The sequence below is a fragment of the Bombina bombina genome, chromosome 1 (genome assembly GCF_027579735.1).
Source record: "Bombina bombina isolate aBomBom1 chromosome 1, aBomBom1.pri, whole genome shotgun sequence".
In the NCBI taxonomy this organism is placed as follows: Eukaryota; Metazoa; Chordata; class Amphibia; order Anura; family Bombinatoridae; genus Bombina; species Bombina bombina.
This window is the reverse complement of record NC_069499.1, coordinates 668554456-668575584: the sequence shown is the minus strand read 5'-3', so window position 1 is coordinate 668575584 and position 21129 is coordinate 668554456. Positions and strand designations below refer to the sequence as shown.

At 40.6% G+C, this 21129-nt stretch overlaps 1 protein-coding gene across 3 annotated transcripts in view; it reads right to left on the bottom strand.

Annotated features, from left to right (window-relative positions):
- Positions 1–21129, bottom strand: part of ATG4A (autophagy related 4A cysteine peptidase) — a 179209-nt gene that overhangs the window by 35154 nt on the left and 122926 nt on the right. For all 3 annotated transcript variants that reach the window (XM_053699137.1, XM_053699136.1, XM_053699135.1), the window contains exons 4-6: positions 20794–20892; positions 3421–3522; positions 1328–1400 (exon numbers count right to left, since the gene is read on the bottom strand). In XM_053699137.1, coding sequence (XP_053555112.1) covers positions 1328–1400; positions 3421–3522; positions 20794–20892 — 274 coding nt within the window. The remainder of the gene's footprint in view (positions 1–1327; positions 1401–3420; positions 3523–20793; positions 20893–21129) is intronic.

The window sequence follows — 21129 nt, the reverse complement described above, 5'->3', positions numbered from 1 at the left end:
GAACCGCTGTAAAACGAGGGCCACCTGTACACATATACATACATACACACATATACAGTACATATACAGTACATACACACATATACATACATATACATACATACATATACAGTACACACATATACATACATATACATACATATACATACATATACAGTACATACACACATATACATACATATACAGTACACACATATACATACATACATATACATATACATACATACACATACATACAAGAAGAAGCACTCAAGGATCTCATCTAGCCATGACAAACAAGAGACATGACAATCCTTTTAAAACATTATTCACATGGGGATTTGTAAGGTCCTGGTTTGCGTGCTGAAGTTGCCAGAAATCAGTGCATACGCTTTTGTGTCTCAGCTTTTTAGAGGCTACTATGTATACTTACTAAGGGGTGCAGAAGGATATTTTCAGCTAAATCGAAGGTAAGACTTAAAGGGACACTGAACCCAGATTTTTTCTTTCGTGATTCTGATAGAGGATGCAATTTTAAGCAATTTTCTAATTTACCCCTACTATCAAATTTTCTTCATTCTCTTGGTATCTTTATTTGAAAAGCAAGAATGTAAGTTTAGATGCCGGACCATTTTTGGTGAACAACCTGAGTTGTCCTTGCTGATTGGACAGCACCAATAAACAAGTGCTCTGCAGGGTCTGAACCAACAATTGGGTTGCTCCTTAGCTTAGATGCCTTCCTTTTTGAATAAAGATAGCAAGAGAACAAAAAAATAATTGATAATAGGAGTAAATTAGAAAGTTGCTTAAATATCATAGATAACTGTAGACTGCTTTTCAACAAAGGATAGCAAGAAAACAAAGATCCACTGATAATAGAAGTAAATTTGAAAGTTGTTTAAAATTGTGTGCTCTATCTGAATCATGAAGTAAAAACGTTGGGTGTATGCCCCTTTAATCCAGACACTGTTTGCTTGGGGACTAAATGTTCAACCTTTTTGGCACTTCTCAAAAGCTTAAATTTCTTCTGAAAGTATAATGAACTAAGGAACTTAATTTCTACCCAGGGGCATCTTGGATGACAATTAAACCAGCTGCATATTTTATGCTGTTCTACCATACTGAATCTAGAGGGACAACTCTTATAAAATGTATTTAGCGTTTAATGTCCCAATAAATGTTTTTTTATTTCTCTGTCCCTTTAAACTTAATACATCTAATAATGTGGGTATGAAACATACAGTATCAAACTAAAGAATATGCCATGAAAACAAATAATAATAATCTGTACAAAACTGCACACATTAAAACCAATACTGTATACTTGTAGTGTAGATTGTTTACTTACTTTAATACCTGAGCCACTGTGTTTGGTCCAAACCATTCTCCTATGGACTTGCCTTCTCCTACCCCCATCTGTGCTGATTTCCAACATAAAATAAACCCAGTTAGTATTGCTTTATTAAAACAGTTCTCGTGGTGTTTTATTCTTTGGAGAAACTATAGATACAAGATGTGCCATAATGTGTGATACTTTTTTTTATTAAAGGGCAATGATATGCAAATGTTGAAACACTTGAAAGTGATGCAGCATAGCTATAAAAAGCTGACAAGAAAATATCAAATATCTCTATGTAAAAAATAAAGATATTTTACCTTGAAATGTCCTAAGTATTCAGACCCCATTGTAAAGGACTTTAAGCAGCAAATCAGTATGTCTGTCCTGGGACCTGCAAGGGAGCGTGCCTCATGCACACATGTTATTTCCCTATTCAGTTTAAGGAAGTTTTCTATGAAATCTCATGAGATTACAGTAAAACAGTTCATGACCTCAGCACTGCTGATTGGCTGCTGTTCATTTCTTCGTCTTCTTTTTTTTTTTACCTACAGCTGAGCAGTAACTGAAATATAGCTTTTACACAGCACTTACTCTGGTGAGCTGAGGAAATTGTGAGGTAAAATATCTTCCTTTTTTACATAGAGATGTTCAAGTGATATTTCCTGTCAGATTTTTTTACAGTTATGCTGCATCACTTTCAAGTGATTTAGCATATAAGTATTATGTCCCTTTAAGTAAGAAGCTTATTAGTCTTGTTACTGATTCTAGAGAAGAACTGCAGTTATTTTACTTTTTAGGTGTATCTGTGACTAATCACTGTTTTTTCTTTTTCTGCCCCACACACAGAATGCCTGTCCCAACCAAGGGAGCACCAGGAATGAGACGATAAAGATAAACATGAGAAAATCTTTAAGAACTATTTGTACTCTATACATAATTGGCTATTTTCCCCATAAGCATTATACTCATTAAAATACATTACTGTCAGAAGAGGTCAAACAAAAGAGCACACATCTATCCAAGTATATAAGCATATTAGGGTTTAGTGCTTTACACAACGTGTCAAAACAGCACACTGGATTAGCCGTCTATGTCTAAATTATTTAGCCTCTTTCCTTAATCCACTAGAGTACATTCTGGGTTATGCTAAATCACTGTACATGGATTTAATTTTGTTCTCAACAATACAATTTTTATTTAACAGTTATTTAGCTTTGTTTAGTTCTGGATTCTAGATTCTATCTGGAGCAGCAGCTATGTTTGTGGCTGTAATATACTTACTTCTACCATTAGTATGAACACATACTTTTCTTATCATGTCACATGTCATTGTGTTTGACTGCATGTGTATCTTATCCGTGTCTTGTACAATCACTATTCATGCTTATTGTAATTACTACATAATAATGTGGCGTTATCCCACTCTTAATTTGTGTCTATTGTTTACTGCAGGGGTATAAAACTCATTGCATCTGGAGGCCACTGGCCAAGTGTTCTTCCCCCATGGGGGCCACTTGAACAGAGTGAGTGCTCTTGAACTGGATATACTAGGAACTGGAAGTGACATTTACTCAAGTAGTAGTGCAGGGTGGGAGTTGTAGTCGGGAAGAGACATATACAATATATGTTTATCTTGTGAGTGCCAAGTGATTATTCTGGAACTGAAAAGTGACATTATCTAAGCAGTTTATAATGGGAGTCTACACTGGACATGCTTGTCTTTATATTCATATTTATATTGTGAGTGTCTATTCAGAACATCAACTTGTTACACCTCGTAGAACACTAAAAAAATGATGGAGTCAAATTAATAATTTACTTAATAAACAAGGAAGGGCCAGATTAAACTATATTGAGGACCACATATGGCCGCAGGGCCGGTACATTGAGACCACTGGTTTACTGGAATCGTTTGCAAGTTTTTTTTTAAAAATTTCAATAAAATGTGAAAATATATTCAAGCAACCTGCAATTGACAGATTTCACCTTAGGCAAAATTAATTGAAATGTGTATCATCATCTTACAAGTGAAAATAGAGTTACACAGATTACAATACGGATAATTTTGACATGCAAATAATGTTTTTGGTAAATGATCTTACCCATTTGATGAATGGAGTAACAACAATCTTTTCGGTCTTGAAAACAATGCAGGATTTGGTAATATTCTTTTGTTTGTTGCTTGTGTTTCTCCCATCTCCAATCTTATTTAAACAAAAACAAAAAAGTGTGATCATAAATCACTCAGGTTTGTTTTAATGTGACAGCATATAAATTGAGACTAACATAATTACAAAAAATTGTAGGCCCAGATTACAAGAGGAGCTCTAGTATAAATAAATAAATATATATATATATATATATATATATATAGCAATATCCGTTCAACCCCTCAAGGTAGAAAAACGCTTCACTCTCCGGTCTCTTTCAAAATCCTTTATTAAGTATCCAGCATCATATGACAAAATTCCCAAACGTTTCAATACCAATTGGTATCTTTTTCAATGGGTAATCAGAACATATCTATCCCAAAAGAAGATTCCTAATACTAACCACAAACCACTCACCTATATACACCTGTAAAGCCTCTCTGTCACTTCCGGTACATCAGAAAACCGCCCCACCATGCACATGCGTCCAGGAGTTAGCCAACCGCATGGCTAATTTGCATATTCAATAACGTAATGACGTTTGCGTTCCAACCACGCATAGTTACTCCTTACTGTTTTGGCAGCTAATGCGCATGCCCAGGTGGCTGAAGTTCTAATGATACCGGACTAACTCTTACAATTATAACTACTCTAAAGTGTAAAAAAACTATCTATACCAAGTTAAAATCTAAAATCTATAATAAGACTACCTGAGTTCTCAGAACAGACTTTATTCCTTTATATTTATAGAGTATTAGGTAAGATACTTAGCATTTTTATATACAGTTTGCTAAGTTAATCACCGCCCCCTTAATTATCTTATCCACAATCTCCAAACTGTCTATTATCTAGTTAAAGTATGTTATACTATAATTATCAATATAACATATAGCTTCTATGCCAATTGGAGTGCAGTGAGAGACTTAGTTGTGGCTACCGCAATACACTAAACACCATATCTTCAGAGACTTTGTGAACCCATATATTCTGGACCAGTCCATCTTCCTGGGTGTTGATGACCTAGACCGATAAATCATGGACATTTCACTTAAAGGAAGACACCAAAGTCCATCTGTACATTCAGACCCTTGGGAGCCACTGTGTCTAAACGATAAATCCAGGAGGTCTCAACTTGGAGTAGTTTCGTGTTCCTATCTCCACCCCTTCGTAAGGGGGGCACATGATCAATCAACATAGTCCTTAAACTTGCCGCTGTGTGCCCAGCTTGAAGGAAATGTCTGGCGACCGGTTGATCAGATGTTTTCTTGTCAATCGCTTGTCTAATCGCATGGCGATGATTGGCCATTCTATCTCGAAATGTAGTAGAGGTCTTCCCCACATAGACAAGCGAACATGGACACATTAGTATGTATACAACATACGTACTCATACATGACAATCTGTGTAGAATCTTGTATTTTCTCCCAGTGTGTGGGTGGTGAAAGAACATCCCTGTTAACATACTATTGCACGTAGTGCAGTCCCCACATCTATAGCAGCCAACTTTTTTCCTGCTGTCCAGCCAAGTACCTTTTTCATAGCACTTCACAGGGTCATTCTAGACAAGTAAATCCTTCAAATTGGGTGCTCTCTTATAAGCCATCCGTGGGGCTGATGTGTGCAGGAATGGTAGTGATTTGTCAGTATTGATAATGTCCCAGTTCTTCTTGACCGATTCAGACAATATTTTGGACACGGGGTTGAACGTGGTAACAAAGTTAATGATATCGCTATTGTTTACTACTTTATCAGTAGGATCATGTGGTTGTAGCAGGGATATTTGATCATCCCCGGCCAGGTTGGTTTGCACCTGTGTTATCAGTTTTCTTGCATATCCTCGTTGCTCCAATTTCTTAATCATTTCATCCTCCTGTACTCTTCTAGTCTCTCTTAGTGTGTTATTGCGGGCCACCCGCGTGAGTTGAGAGGATACCACACTCTTTTTTTGATGTTCAGGGTGAAAACTTGTGGATAGCAACAATGAGTTTCTATCCGTCGGTTTTGAATATAAGGAGGTAGAAAATTTGTAACAATCATCCTCTGTATAAACAGATATGTTTAGATCTAGGAATGGTATGCTCATCCTGTTATGGGCCACTTTAAATCGAATAGTTGACTCAAGCTGATTTAAGCTGTCAACCCACTGTCCTAGGGATTCCTCTGACCCTCTCCATACCAAAAACACATCGTCAATATACCTGACGTACAGTTTAATTTTATCAATTGTGCGAATGTGCATGACCATAGTCTCATACCAAGACATATACAGATTGGTGTATGCGGGAGCCATATTTGAACCCATAGCAGTTCCTGATATTTGTAAGAAGAATTCCTTCTCAAATTTGAAAAAGTTTTTTTCCAAACAAAACCTCAATAGTTCCAATAGGAACTCAATGGGTGGTCCCGCATACGCCAATGACTCACTTAACATGGATCTGACCGCCTGTACACCACCATCATGCGGGATGACAGTGTACAAGCTGTCAACATCCATTGTAACAAGTAGGTCATCTGGACCAAGTTCATTCCAGGCAAGTAACCTCCGAATGAGTGAGGGAGAATCCAGTATAAAGGAATATGACTCCTTTACAACTGGCTGTAGGTGATGGTCTATGAAAATGGCCACATTAGAACACAAAGAATCCCTGGCAGACACAATAGGTCTGCCAGGCGGTTTAATCAGAGTCTTGTGTACTTTGGGCAATAGGTATAGTACCGGAATAACCGGAAATGCAGTAGTCATATATTCAAATTCATTTTCATCAATCATACCTGATTCTAGCCCATATTTCAATATAAGATCCAATTCCTTCTTAAATGTATTTATTGGATTTCCTCTTAGTTTACAATAGATGCGATTATCAGTCAGCTGTCTATAGGCTTCCTCTCTATAGTCAACATAATTTTGAACCACTATAGAGCCTCCTTTATCCGCCGCATGAATAATGATCGTGGTGTCATTTTTTAAACTCTTTAGAGCCTCCTTTTCCCCTTTAGTGAGGTTGGGGAACAAATTTTCTACTTTTGCTCGTTCACACGTATCATTAATCATGCGTGAAAAACTACGGATAGAAGGGTTTAAGTTAATTGGATCAAACTTGCTCTGACTTTTGAACTTGTTGACACTCTCTTGTTCACTATTTTTAAAAAAATCCTTAATCCTAAGCTGTCTCTGTAATTTGTAGGTTTCAACATTCATTTTGAATTTGTCTATAGCTGGAGTGGGGACAAAGGACAGGCCCTTATTTAGCAAACTTTTCTCATCTAAACTTAAAGCTCTGTCACTTAAATTGTAGATAATATCTACATGGAGAGGGTCAGAGGAATCCCTAGGACAGTGGGTTGACAGCTTAAATCAGCTTGAGTCAACTATTCGATTTAAAGTGGCCCATAACAGGATGAGCATACCATTCCTAGATCTAAACATATCTGTTTATACAGAGGATGATTGTTACAAATTTTCTACCTCCTTATATTCAAAACCGACGGATAGAAACTCATTGTTGCTATCCACAAGTTTTCACCCTGAACATCAAAAAAAGAGTGTGGTATCCTCTCAACTCACGCGGGTGGCCCGCAATAACACACTAAGAGAGACTAGAAGAGTACAGGAGGATGAAATGATTAAGAAATTGGAGCAACGAGGATATGCAAGAAAACTGATAACACAGGTGCAAACCAACCTGGCCGGGGATGATCAAATATCCCTGCTACAACCACATGATCCTACTGATAAAGTAGAAAACAATAGCGATATCATTAACTTTGTTACCACGTTCAACCCCGTGTCCAAAATATTGTCTGAATCGGTCAAGAAGAACTGGGACATTATCAATACTGACAAATCACTACCATTCCTGCACACATCAGCCCCACGGATGGCTTATAAGAGAGCACCCAATTTGAAGGATTTACTTGTCCAGAATGACCCTGTGAAGTGCTATGAAAAAGGTACTTGGCTGGACAGCAGGAAAAAAGTTGGCTGCTATAGATGTGGGGACTGCACTACGTGCAATAGTATGTTAACAGGGATGTTCTTTCACCACCCACACACTGGGAGAAAATACAAGATTCTACACAGATTGTCATGTATGAGTACGTATGTTGTATACATACTAATGTGTCCATGTTCGCTTGTCTATGTGGGGAAGACCTCTACTACATTTCGAGATAGAATGGCCAATCATCGCCATGCGATTAGACAAGCGATTGACAAGAAAACATCTGATCAACCGGTCGCCAGACATTTCCTTCAAGCTGGGCACACAGCGGCAAGTTTAAGGACTATGTTGATTGATCATGTGCCCCCCTTACGAAGGGGTGGAGATAGGAACACGAAACTACTCCAAGTTGAGACCTCCTGGATTTATCGTTTAGACACAGTGGCTCCCAAGGGTCTGAATGTACAGATGGACTTTGGTGTCTTCCTTTAAGTGAAATGTCCATGATTTATCGGTCTAGGTCATCAACACCCAGGAAGATGGACTGGTCCAGAATATATGGGTTCACAAAGTCTCTGAAGATATGGTGTTTAGTGTATTGCGGTAGCCACAACTAAGTCTCTCACTGCACTCCAATTGGCATAGAAGCTATATGTTATATTGATAATTATAGTATAACATACTTTAACTAGATAATAGACAGTTTGGAGATTGTGGATAAGATAATTAAGGGGGCGGTGATTAACTTAGCAAACTGTATATAAAAATGCTAAGTATCTTACCTAATACTCTATAAATATAAAGGAATAAAGTCTGTTCTGAGAACTCAGGTAGTCTTATTATAGATTTTAGATTTTAACTTGGTATAGATAGTTTTTTTACACTTTAGAGTAGTTATACTTGTAAGAGTTAGTCCGGTATCATTAGAACTTCAGCCACCTGGGCATGCGCATTAGCTGCCAAAACAGTAAGGAGTAACTATGCGTGGTTGGAACGCAAACGTCATTACGTTATTGAATATGCAAATTAGCCATGCGGTTGGCTAACTCCTGGACGCATGCGCATGGTGGGGCGGTTTTCTGATGTACCGGAAGTGACAGAGAGGCTTTACAGGTGTATATAGGTGAGTGGTTTGTGGTTAGTATTAGGAATCTTCTTTTGGGATAGATATGTTCTGATTACCCATTGAAAAAGATACCAATTGGTATCGAAACGTTTGGGAATTTTGTCATATGATGCTGGATACTTAATAAAGGATTTTGAAAGAGACCGGAGAGTGAAGCGTTTTTCTACCTTGAGGGGTTGAACGGATATTGCTATATGTTTTCAGCGCAGCACCCCGGCGGATGTCTTATGTCACAGTGAGTGCACCTGTCTGGATATTTGTATATTGTTAATTTGGTTTGCACCCTGCACATTGTGAATTCTGTTTGACTGAAAATAAGTGACTATGATTACTACTATCAACTACATTACTACTTGTGCTTAAGGTATCCCTGTGAAGTGCCATTTCTTCACTTGCAGCTATACTGACTTTAAGTTTACTGCTGTGTTTGTTTTTAAATCACATGGTGTGGTGAATACTACCTGGGTTTTCAATAGACCGGTTAACCTATTAAGGACAGGCTGAACCTATAAGCGGATACAATACAATTATTTTATCAACCGACATGGAAGTGAGTGGACCCGCTGCTACTGACACTCCTAATATTGGTGATGACACTGTCAATAGGGAATCCTTTATATTTACAGAAGCAGATGCAGAGCGCATCCTTGCAAGTACAGACTTGCGTGAGTTGAGAGGGGAGACACCTCTTGATGTTTATCATAAATTGTTGAATTTACAGAAAAGAGAGGTAGATCACCATCTACATACTGTGTACTTGTCCAATTACCATCGCAATAAAAATATACCAAGGGGTTTTCGTATTAAGAATACACCCACGATAGGTAGGGCAAACCCTGAATTCTGTATGAAGTGTTGCTCAATCTTAAACAAGTGCTCATATGACCTCATTTTATTGGTAATTGAGGAATCCAATAGATTATTACATCTAATTAGAGTGGAAATCAATGAGGTTAAAGAGACGAGCTACCAGATCCTAACGGAAGATACAGGGGAAGATTGGATTAACAAATTACAGGGACAAGTTAACAAATATAAAAACGATTTGTTAACCTTTAAGAACAACAAATTAATGACTGTAGAGACTGATTACAGGGAGAGAAGAGTGTATAGGTGGCTCTATGGGAAGGAGGACAATAGACCACAATTTAGACGAAGGAGACGCTTTAATAATAGAAACATTGCTGACACTGTTGACAGTAGTGGAGGCGATTCATCTGGGCCAGATAATGATGAGTCCAACCCAAATGTTAATGCTGGTCACCCTTTAGGTGGGGTGAGCACCAGATCCTCCAAAAAACCTCCGCTTCCAGTAAAGCAAAACGAGCAAGACCGCACACGAGGAGGGGAGGATTCAAAGAAAAAAACGGGCAAGAAAAAATAGATATTATCTACAATTTAAGTGACAGAGCTTTAAGTTTAGATGAGAAAAGTTTGCTAAATAAGGGCCTGTCCTTTGTCCCCACTCCAGCTATAGACAAATTCAAAATGAATGTTGAAACCTACAAATTACAGAGACAGCTTAGGATTAAGGATTTTTTTAAAAATAGTGAACAAGAGAGTGTCAACAAGTTCAAAAGTCAGAGCAAGTTTGATCCAATTAACTTAAACCCTTCTATCCGTAGTTTTTCACGCATGATTAATGATACGTGTGAACGAGCAAAAGTAGAAAATTTGTTCCCCAACCTCACTAAAGGGGAAAAGGAGGCTCTAAAGAGTTTAAAAAATGACACCACGATCATTATTCATGCGGCGGATAAAGGAGGCTCTATAGTGGTTCAAAATTATGTTGACTATAGAGAGGAAGCCTATAGACAGCTGACTGATAATCGCATCTATTGTAAACTAAGAGGAAATCCAATAAATACATTTAAGAAGGAATTGGATCTTATATTGAAATATGGGCTAGAATCAGGTATGATTGATGAAAATGAATTTGAATATATGACTACTGCATTTCCGGTTATTCCGGTACTATACCTATTGCCCAAAGTACACAAGACTCTGATTAAACCGCCTGGCAGACCTATTGTGTCTGCCAGGGATTCTTTGTGTTCTAATGTGGCCATTTTCATAGACCATCACCTACAGCCAGTTGTAAAGGAGTCATATTCCTTTATACTGGATTCTCCCTCACTCATTCGGAGGTTACTTGCCTGGAATGAACTTGGTCCAGATGACCTACTTGTTACAATGGATGTTGACAGCTTGTACACTGTCATCCCGCATGATGGTGATGTACAGGCGGTCAGATCCATGTTAAGTGAGTCATTGGCGTATGCGGGACCACCCATTGAGTTCCTATTGGAACTATTGAGGTTTTGTTTGGAAAAAAACTTTTTCAAATTTGAGAAGGAATTCTTCTTACAAATATCAGGAACTGCTATGGGTTCAAATATGGCTCCCGCATACGCCAATCTGTATATGTCTTGGTATGAGACTATGGTCATGCACATTCGCACAATTGATAAAATTAAACTGTACGTCAGGTATATTGACGATGTGTTTTTGGTATGGAGAGGGTCAGAGGAATCCCTAGGACAGTGGGTTGACAGCTTAAATCAGCTTGAGTCAACTATTCGATTTAAAGTGGCCCATAACAGGATGAGCATACCATTCCTAGATCTAAACATATCTGTTTATACAGAGGATGATTGTTACAAATTTTCTACCTCCTTATATTCAAAACCGACGGATAGAAACTCATTGTTGCTATCCACAAGTTTTCACCCTGAACATCAAAAAAAGAGTGTGGTATCCTCTCAACTCACGCGGGTGGCCCGCAATAACACACTAAGAGAGACTAGAAGAGTACAGGAGGATGAAATGATTAAGAAATTGGAGCAACGAGGATATGCAAGAAAACTGATAACACAGGTGCAAACCAACCTGGCCGGGGATGATCAAATATCCCTGCTACAACCACATGATCCTACTGATAAAGTAGAAAACAATAGCGATATCATTAACTTTGTTACCACGTTCAACCCCGTGTCCAAAATATTGTCTGAATCGGTCAAGAAGAACTGGGACATTATCAATACTGACAAATCACTACCATTCCTGCACACATCAGCCCCACGGATGGCTTATAAGAGAGCACCCAATTTGAAGGATTTACTTGTCCAGAATGACCCTGTGAAGTGCTATGAAAAAGGTACTTGGCTGGACAGCAGGAAAAAAGTTGGCTGCTATAGATGTGGGGACTGCACTACGTGCAATAGTATGTTAACAGGGATGTTCTTTCACCACCCACACACTGGGAGAAAATACAAGATTCTACACAGATTGTCATGTATGAGTACGTATGTTGTATACATACTAATGTGTCCATGTTCGCTTGTCTATGTGGGGAAGACCTCTACTACATTTCGAGATAGAATTGCCAATCATCGCCATGCGATTAGACAAGCGATTGACAAGAAAACATCTGATCAACCGGTCGCCAGACATTTACTTCAAGCTGGGCACACAGCGGCAAGTTTAAGGACTATGTTGATTGATCATGTGCCCCCCTTACGAAGGGGTGGAGATAGGAACACGAAACTACTCCAAGTTGAGACCTCCTGGATTTATCGTTTAGACACAGTGGCTCCCAAGGGTCTGAATGTACAGATGGACTTTGGTGTCTTCCTTTAAGTGAAATGTCCATGATTTATCGGTCTAGGTCATCAACACCCAGGAAGATGGACTGGTCCAGAATATATGGGTTCACAAAGTCTCTGAAGATATGGTGTTTAGTGTATTGCGGTAGCCACAACTAAGTCTCTCACTGCACTCCAATTGGCATAGAAGCTATATGTTATATTGATAATTATAGTATAACATACTTTAACTAGATAATAGACAGTTTGGAGATTGTGGATAAGATAATTAAGGGGGCGGTGATTAACTTAGCAAACTGTATATAAAAATGCTAAGTATCTTACCTAATACTCTATAAATATAAAGGAATAAAGTCTGTTCTGAGAACTCAGGTAGTCTTATTATAGATTTTAGATTTTAACTTGGTATAGATAGTTTTTTTACACTTTAGAGTAGTTATAATTGTAAGAGTTAGTCCGGTATCATTAGAACTTCAGCCACCTGGGCATGCGCATTAGCTGCCAAAACAGTAAGGAGTAACTATGCGTGGTTGGAACGCAAACGTCATTACGTTATTGAATATGCAAATTAGCCATGCGGTTGGCTAACTCCTGGACGCATGCGCATGGTGGGGCGGTTTTCTGATGTACCGGAAGTGACAGAGAGGCTTTACAGGTGTATATAGGTGAGTGGTTTGTGGTTAGTATTAGGAATCTTCTTTTGGGATAGATATGTTCTGATTACCCATTGAAAAAGATACCAATTGGTATCGAAACGTTTGGGAATTTTGTCATATGATGCTGGATACTTAATAAAGGATTTTGAAAGAGACCGGAGAGTGAAGCGTTTTTCTACCTTGAGGGGTTGAACGGATATTGCTATATGTTTTCAGCGCAGCACCCCGGCGGATGTCTTATGTCACAGTGAGTGCACCTGTCTGGATATTTGTATATATATATATATATATATATATATATATATATATATATATATATATATATAAAACACACAGAGAAAGTCCAGCACTCACTTACAAGCTCTCAGATAAGATTTAAAAGCAAAAATGGAAAGGTTAGTTACCGCATTTGGCCAAATGGGACAAGCCCAGGTTCCACATCAAGGTCCTTTCCAATACCTGGGACCCTAAAGCAGCCACACAATGCAAGTTCTCAAATCCAAAGAAACTGGGAACAAGGGAAGGGTGCACAGGCTTATGTAATCACCCTAGACATATACAAAACACAGAAGGGGACTGCATTCTCATACCGGACCAAGTACACATCCCAAGACCCTGTAACATGCTCAGCCCTCGGTGCTCACGGGCACTCACAGGAAGCTGTGCTGTCCCCAGAGTCACAGGCAGTTAACCTCAGACAGGTCTGGGTGCAAGAACCATAGGGAAATTACAAAACAAATTAATAAAACACACAGGGAAAGTCCAGCACTCACTTACAAGCTCTCAGCTAAGACAGGTCTTGCACCCAGACCTGTCTGGGGATAACTGCCTGTGACTCTGGGGATGGCACAGCTTCCTGTGAGTGCCCGTGAGCACCCAGGGCTGAGAATGTTATAGGGTCATGGGATGTGTACCCGGTCCGGTATGAGAGTGCAGTCCCCTTCCGTGTTTTGTATATGTCTAGGGTGATTACATATTCCTGTGCACCCTTCCCTTGTTCCCAGTTTGTTTGGATTTAAGAGCTTACATTGTGTGACTGCTTTAGGGTCCCAGGTATTGGTATTGGAAAGGACCTTGATGTGGTACCTGGGCTTGTCCCATTTGGCCAAATGCGTAACTAACCTTTCCATTTTTGCTTTTAAATCTTAGCTGAGAGCTTGTAAGTGAGTGCTGGACTTTCTCTGTGTGTTGTATTAATTTGTTTTGTAATTTCCCTATGGTTCTTGCATCCAGACCTGTCTGGGGTTATCTGCATGTGACTCTGGGTACAGCACAGCTTGCAGTGAGTGCGTGTGAGCACCCAGGGCTGAGCATGTTACAGGGTCATGGGATGTGTACCCGGTCCAGTATGAGAGTGCAGTCCCCTTCTGTGTTTTGTATATGTCTAGGGTGATTACATAAGCCTGTGCACCCTTCCCTTGTTCCCAGTTTGTTTGGATTTGAGAGCTTGCATTGTGTAGCTGCTTTAGGGTCCCAGGTATTGGAAAGGACCTTAATGTGGTACCTGGGCTTGTCCCATTTGGCCAAATGCGGTAACTAACCTTTCCATTTTTGCTTTTAAATCTTATCTGAGAGCTTGTAAGTGAGTGCTGGACTTTCTCTGTGTGTTGTATTAATTTGTTTTGTAATTTCCCTATGGTTCTTGCATCCAGACCTGTCTGGGGTTAACTGCCTGTGACTCTGGGGACAGCACAGCTTCCTGTGAGTGCCCGTGAGCACCCAGGGCTGAGTATGTTACAGGGTCATGGGATGTGTACCCGGTCCGGTATGAGAGTGCAGTCCCCTTCCGTGTTATATGTATATATATATATATATATATATATATATATATATATATATATATACACATATATATATATATGTGTGTGTGTGTGTGTTTGTCTAGAGCATCTTCGGGTTAGCGCACATGCAATAAATAAAAACCCCCATAAATTATGCTTACCTGATAATTTTTTTTTCTTCAGATAGAAAGAGTCCACAGCTGCATTCATTACTTTTGGGAATTCAGAACCTGACCACCAGGAGGAGGCAAAGACACCCCAGCCAAAGGCTTAAATATCCCTCCAACTCCCCTCATCCCCAAGTCATTCTGCCGAGGAACAGTAGAAGAAATATCAGGGTGAAAGGTGCAAGAAGAACAAAAAACAGACGCCCCACAGAAAAATACGGGTGGGGAGCTGTGGACTCTTTTCATCTGAAGAAAAGAAAATTATCAGGTAAGCATAATTTATGTTTTTCTTCATAAATGGAAAGAGTCCACAGCTGCATTCATTACTTTTGGGAAATCAATAACCAAGCTATAGAGGATACTGAATGCAAAAACAGAAGGGTATAAGAGGCGGCCCAACCTGAGGACACCAGGCCTGAAAACCCCTACCCAACAAAATCCTGCTTCGTCCGAAGCCAAGAACAACTTTGAAAAAAAAGGGAAAAGGCCCAAGGACACTGACCGCAGATAGTCCACAAGCCTTGCTAGAGACCGCAGGAACTATACTCGACTGAGTCAACAGCCTCCAGAAGACACCTTCGCCCAGCAGTCGGTCTCCAAACAACACACCCCTTACTAAAGAAAAGGAACAAGCTACAGTATTCTTCCACAAAGAAGAAGACACGGAGAAAACATGAATGTACTTGTAAAGCGGCTAATCCCCTTAAGGGACTCAAGGCGCTGCTCATCTTATCAACCTCAAAAGGAGGAAGGTTGAGTAGACCTCACCGGGGATCGAACTTGCAACCCTCGGTTTGCTACAGTGCAGAGTAGCCACAGTGCATTAGTATGCTGAGCTAGTTATCCAGCTAGCTTAAGGAACTCCAGACCAACAGAGACCCACCAGTCTCATAGAAACAAGGAGAGGCAACGCCCAGACCCCAGAAATACAGAAACCACAGGATAAGGCCGGGAGTCTGAAACAAAGAGGATCTTCCCTAACACAGTGCAACGGCACCTTAAAAAGCAACTGAGACGCAGGTCCCCAAGTAGCTCAGAATACCGAAATATTCAGAAACTAAACCTTGTGCAGAAAGCTTGGATAGGTCTGACGAACAACACCTGAAGCAAAAACACTGCACACTGCAGTCATCTAAAAATGACTCTAAAACTTAAACACTTGCAGGGCAAGCAGAAAGCAGCTGAAGATAGGATCCTTCAGATTGCTAAGTATCCACTAGCCAGCTGAAAACGTTGCAGGCTATCTAAGAGCCGCCTGTCCTTCCCACAAATCTTGAACATGGAGAAAGGAGAAACCTCAAGAGGCTTACCGTACCTCAATTGCACAGAGGACGAAATTAGCAGAGCAACAGATCTCAGATCCTGCTCCAACACCAGACCAGCCCAAGCGAAAGACATGTCTGATAGACAGGGGGGAAAGAAAGACCCCAACCACAAGCCCCCAGGGAACGGATTAAGAAAAAAGGGGGGACTCACCCACCCTAACAGAGCTCGGGTGCCAACCCAATCTGCTCTTGCAAAAAAAAGGCACTCCCAAGGAGAACCCCCTAGGACCTGGAACAGAGAAAGGTGAAATAGATCCATAGGAAGACCTGTCACAGTCTCTACGAAGAGAGATCAAATTCCAACAGGTGGAACAGAGCCCACAGAGCAGAAGATGCTGCCCCTTACAGAATAAGCCACCTGATCCAACCTCCTACACACAGGGGAGAACAAAGACCCTCCAGAGAGAGGAAACCTCAGCTCATAAGGAAGACAAACTATCCCCTCAAAAGGGAAGGGCACAGATAAGAACAGCGCACATGTCCACAAGACATAAAGCCATAGTATGATCAAAACACAGACCGAATGAAAAATTATCCAGACACCACTGTTGACCCAACAGAGAAAAAACTCCCCATGAAGAGGAGCACACTCCATCCGAAAGAAAAGTCAGGCCTTAAAGTTTATAACCAGTACCCAAAGGTGGATGTGAACTCTGGCCTTCCTGCTGCAAACCCAATGAGCTAGCCCCTATGTCACAACATAGGGTCCCTGAAAAAACTGGGTCCTCCCGAACCAGTCCACAGGATCATAAGTCTCCAGACATCCAAGAAGGATCCAAGACAAGAACCCTGGACCCAGAATCGTCCTAGAACAAACGACACCCCCAGGGAACACAAGATACCCCATCTGAAGCAATCAGACCTCACAGGGGATGAGAACCAGGAAACCCGGAGAACGTGTAGAGGACTCACTCGTAATTCCCAGCCCAAAGGAAAGAGAACACCCTTAGCCGGAGGTCAACAACCCCCCAACAAGGTGCTAGGCCGCGACAAAGTCACACAATTTCTCTATAGCCCAAAGGCCCCAAGAGCAACACTAAGGGAAATGAGACCGAGAACAGAGTCACCCGAAAGAGATTAGAAAAAATGGCTAGTCTCCATAATCCTTTCAGATTAATGTTCCAAAGTACCACACCCAAGGGAGAAGAATGCAAAGCATCCCAAACCTAGGCAGAAAAACATCCCCTAAGCAAAAAGCTTGGAAAAAGAGAGAACACGTCCTATTGCCCCTGATATGGAGATGACTAACTGCCGAAGGAAGACAGAGCCTCACGGCCTTCACTTTCAATTAAATGGCCAAAACCGCCAGAAAAAAACGGACAAAGTACAGAAAGTCTCGACCCAAAGGAAGAGAACCTCTAAAAGGAACAAGTCCTAAAAGGACACTTCCCAGAGACCATGAAACTCAAAACCGTAAGAATGGCGGTATGAAGGACCTAAATCCTCCAACCCACAACAGGAAGGAAAACTGAGCATGTCACTGTGGATCTCAACGGAGTCCCGGCCCACTAGATTGAAAGGTGAATGAGGACTGAACCAATCCCCCATGCCCCTAAGCAACCACGGACCCTCACGTCCTCTCAGGATGCTAGTTGAAGCCTGTAAAATAAGTTAACAACACAAACCATATTGTGATCACTAGATGCCCTCACCGGACCAACCGGACATAAAAAGGCGCCACGCGTCTGAACTAGGCCTCAAAGACAGAAGGATTTGTACCCAGTCAGGACCAGCCTGAAACCAAGGGCCCCAGCACTGTCAAGATGGAGGGATAAAAAACAGTCAGACATACTTTTGTAAACAGTGCAACTACAAAATCGCGAGTATCAATTCCAGAGAAGAAAGTACCACGAAGGACATATCACACCACAACATGAGCTTTAGACCAAATAAAAAACATCCTCACCGGAGGAGAATAAAAGATAAGGCAACCCGTAAGTTATCGCCCAGGAAGAATGGACAGATTCGCAGGACCAACCCAACAGGGGTCCGAGACTTCCAAGCTCAGAACTGGAAAAGGATACACAAATAACAAAGACTATAAGAAGATTACTTCATCCCCTTATGTCTATTCATGCAAGCCGGTCGAAGATTAAGACTGAGAACCCCCAGACCCATTAAGAGTGGGATCCTCCAGCAACACCAAAATCATGCCTTAGTAGAACACGAAAGGGTGCCAGTCTATAACGAAAGGTACAACATACCTCCGCCGGAACAAAAGAAAACACTGGCCTCGAAGGTTGACTCCCTGAGGCCTCATGGGCAGTCACTCCCCTGGAGGGCTGAACTGGACAAGGCGATCCCACGCCTGACAAGCCCCGGTTAACTGAACACTGACAATATCGTAAGCATACTCCCGGGAGTAGCAGATGCGCCAGCACCAAAGATATGGCCATGCAGAACCGTGTCATAACCTCCAGTGGGAACAGGCCATACTCCATAGAAGGATAAGTAGCATTTAGGTTTCCTGCATGCGTAATAAGAGTTGGCTCAGTGGGCACCTGATTCCCCGATCCCGAGCAACAGACCACTCTAAAACAGCATTCAGAACATAACTGATGGGCATGTATCACTGGGCCAATTCATATTCTTCGCAAGAAGTAGAGTCTGAATCAGAGACATCCGACTCCAAAAAATAAGAATCCTCCATAACTGGGACACTGAATAAAAAAATGGACCAATAAGAAAAATCTAAACGGCACCTTAGACCTCCAATGGCTGGGGCAGTGGCACTCACCACCTCAAGAGAACCAGACACCAGCGGACAAGGATTTCTCCGTCGCCACACAGTCAGGAATGCAGAAATGGAGTCACAAGGTAAACCATGCAGTCCATGCAAAAGCGAGCCTGACCTTAACGGCCGCATCACTAGACATAGGCCGTTATGTTCCAAAATAGCCATGAGCTGAAGCAACACTACACAGTAGCAGACAGAATCACTTAACAAACATGATTATAAACCCCCCTGTTCAATTAACCCCCTCAGGAGATATTAACCCTTGATTCCTAAATACAAAAAGGAGCCTTACTGAGACCCTATGTTATCCCCAAAAGGTTGTAGCTCCTCTCGGATAAACAGTTGTAATTACGATACATTCATGACGAAAGTAAAATGAAACAATGTTACCGGAATCTATGCTGTGGAACAGGAACACGGCCCTTCAAGTGTGACAGATAGTAACCTCGCTTCTGCCATGGACTTGAGAGAAAAAAGCAGGCAGCGAAACTCGTCAACGCTGATTGCTTGTGGAGTTGTTAATATGAGTCGGGATGGTTTCACAGAAAGACTCTCCTTCCTTCTCCGGACTCATAACTTTCACCCATGCTCTCACCGAGAGGCTGACAGGACTACTTAAAAATCAAGTCTCATGCCGAAGAGTACTACCCTCCATAAGAGACTATCAAAAACTTCTGACACTTCACTGCCAACCTCTGGGACGAAAGGCAAAGAATGACTGGGGGATGAGGGAAGTGGGAGGGGTATTTAAGCCTTTGGCTGGCGTGTCTTTGCCTCCTCCTGGTGGCCAGGTTCTGAATTCCCAAAAGTAATGAATGCAGCTGTGGACTCTTTCCATTTATGAAGAAAAAGCTGACTTTCATTCACACCTAGAAGTCTATGGGGAGAGGGAATTAGCATGGTTGTGATATCTGACCTCCAGATGTTAACGCAGCTGAGAATTTTGCTTGTGCACTAAATTTTTACTTTCAACTTATAAAACCAGCGCAAACATGAGCTCACTATTAATTTACATTGAGCTCAGATAGCGCTCAAGAGTGATAAAAATGTATTGCTCCACTTGTAATCTAGCCCATAGTGTGGAATTCAAATATGATACACTGGGGTGAGCTGGCTACTATTCTGCATTTGTGCAAATGTTGGTTAAACGTAATGGCTTGTTGAGTATTATCTGGAAAATTGTATTTTATTGGCTACATAGCAATAAAAAATTGTAAATATTAAAAGTCTGGACTGATTGAGCAATAGCATTTTAGAGGCGTAACCAAGCAAGTAGAAGAAATTCAGTAGCTAGTTGAAATAACTGTGGATACTGTTTTGTGTAACGCTTTATTGTTTTAAAGCATCACACTGCTCTCATTCTACATGTTTATAAATGCCATGACATCGGTGATCATGCTAACCCAGAGATCAGTCACTTTATAATAATGTTTGCTGTAGGTAATAGGTCTCTCTCATTTAAACGTTATTATTAATTGACCTGCAAATGTAACTACAGTACTGTCAAATGTATTGTTTATAGGTAAGTTGAATATTCATTTTAACCTTGACAAAAATGTTATAAAAAGTCAGAAATAACTTTGAAGATCTTGGAAGGTCAGGTAGAAAACTAGTTTTATTAGGAAATTAGGATTTCAAAATAAGTTTGGATTTTGGAATTCTGGATTTGAACCTGTACTTTTATATAAATACATATTTAGGGCCACATTTTTCAGATACAAGTTCACCAACAGGGAATTTCTCACCTCAGTTTTCAGAACTTTGTAATGTATTGTTTAAACATATTCACTACTGGTAAAAGCTAAACGAAAATGATTTTCCAACCGCTACAAATGCATACCTGGCCCTGTCAATTGAGGAACATAATTTCTCAAAGAAGACTATTTTAGGAAAGTTTTGTGAAAGTAGAGGAATTTCTGCTTTCCTTGAGAACCTTGTACTCTCATATGAAATAAACATGATACTTACAGCTCACATGTACACTTACCCCTTCCTAAGTGCTGACATATTAAAGCTTGTGCCAACATCATCTGGCCACATCTCAGCATACAGCCCCAGCCTGAATCAGAGGAGGGGCCCGTTCCTCCTGTTGGAGTACAGAAAAAAAAGAGTAAATTGATATTGTGAATCATTAGTTTCATAATAAAATGAAGACTGAACCCAGATATGATCTCTGGCTTTGTTGTTCAAAATATCACTATATCTGATTACATCCTTGCAAGGAAGTTCTTGTCAGGAGTTAGAGCAGAGTGAGACATCTATTTCATTAAACTCCAATATATTATGTTGAGTATTTCATTTTGCTTATATTCTGAAATAATTT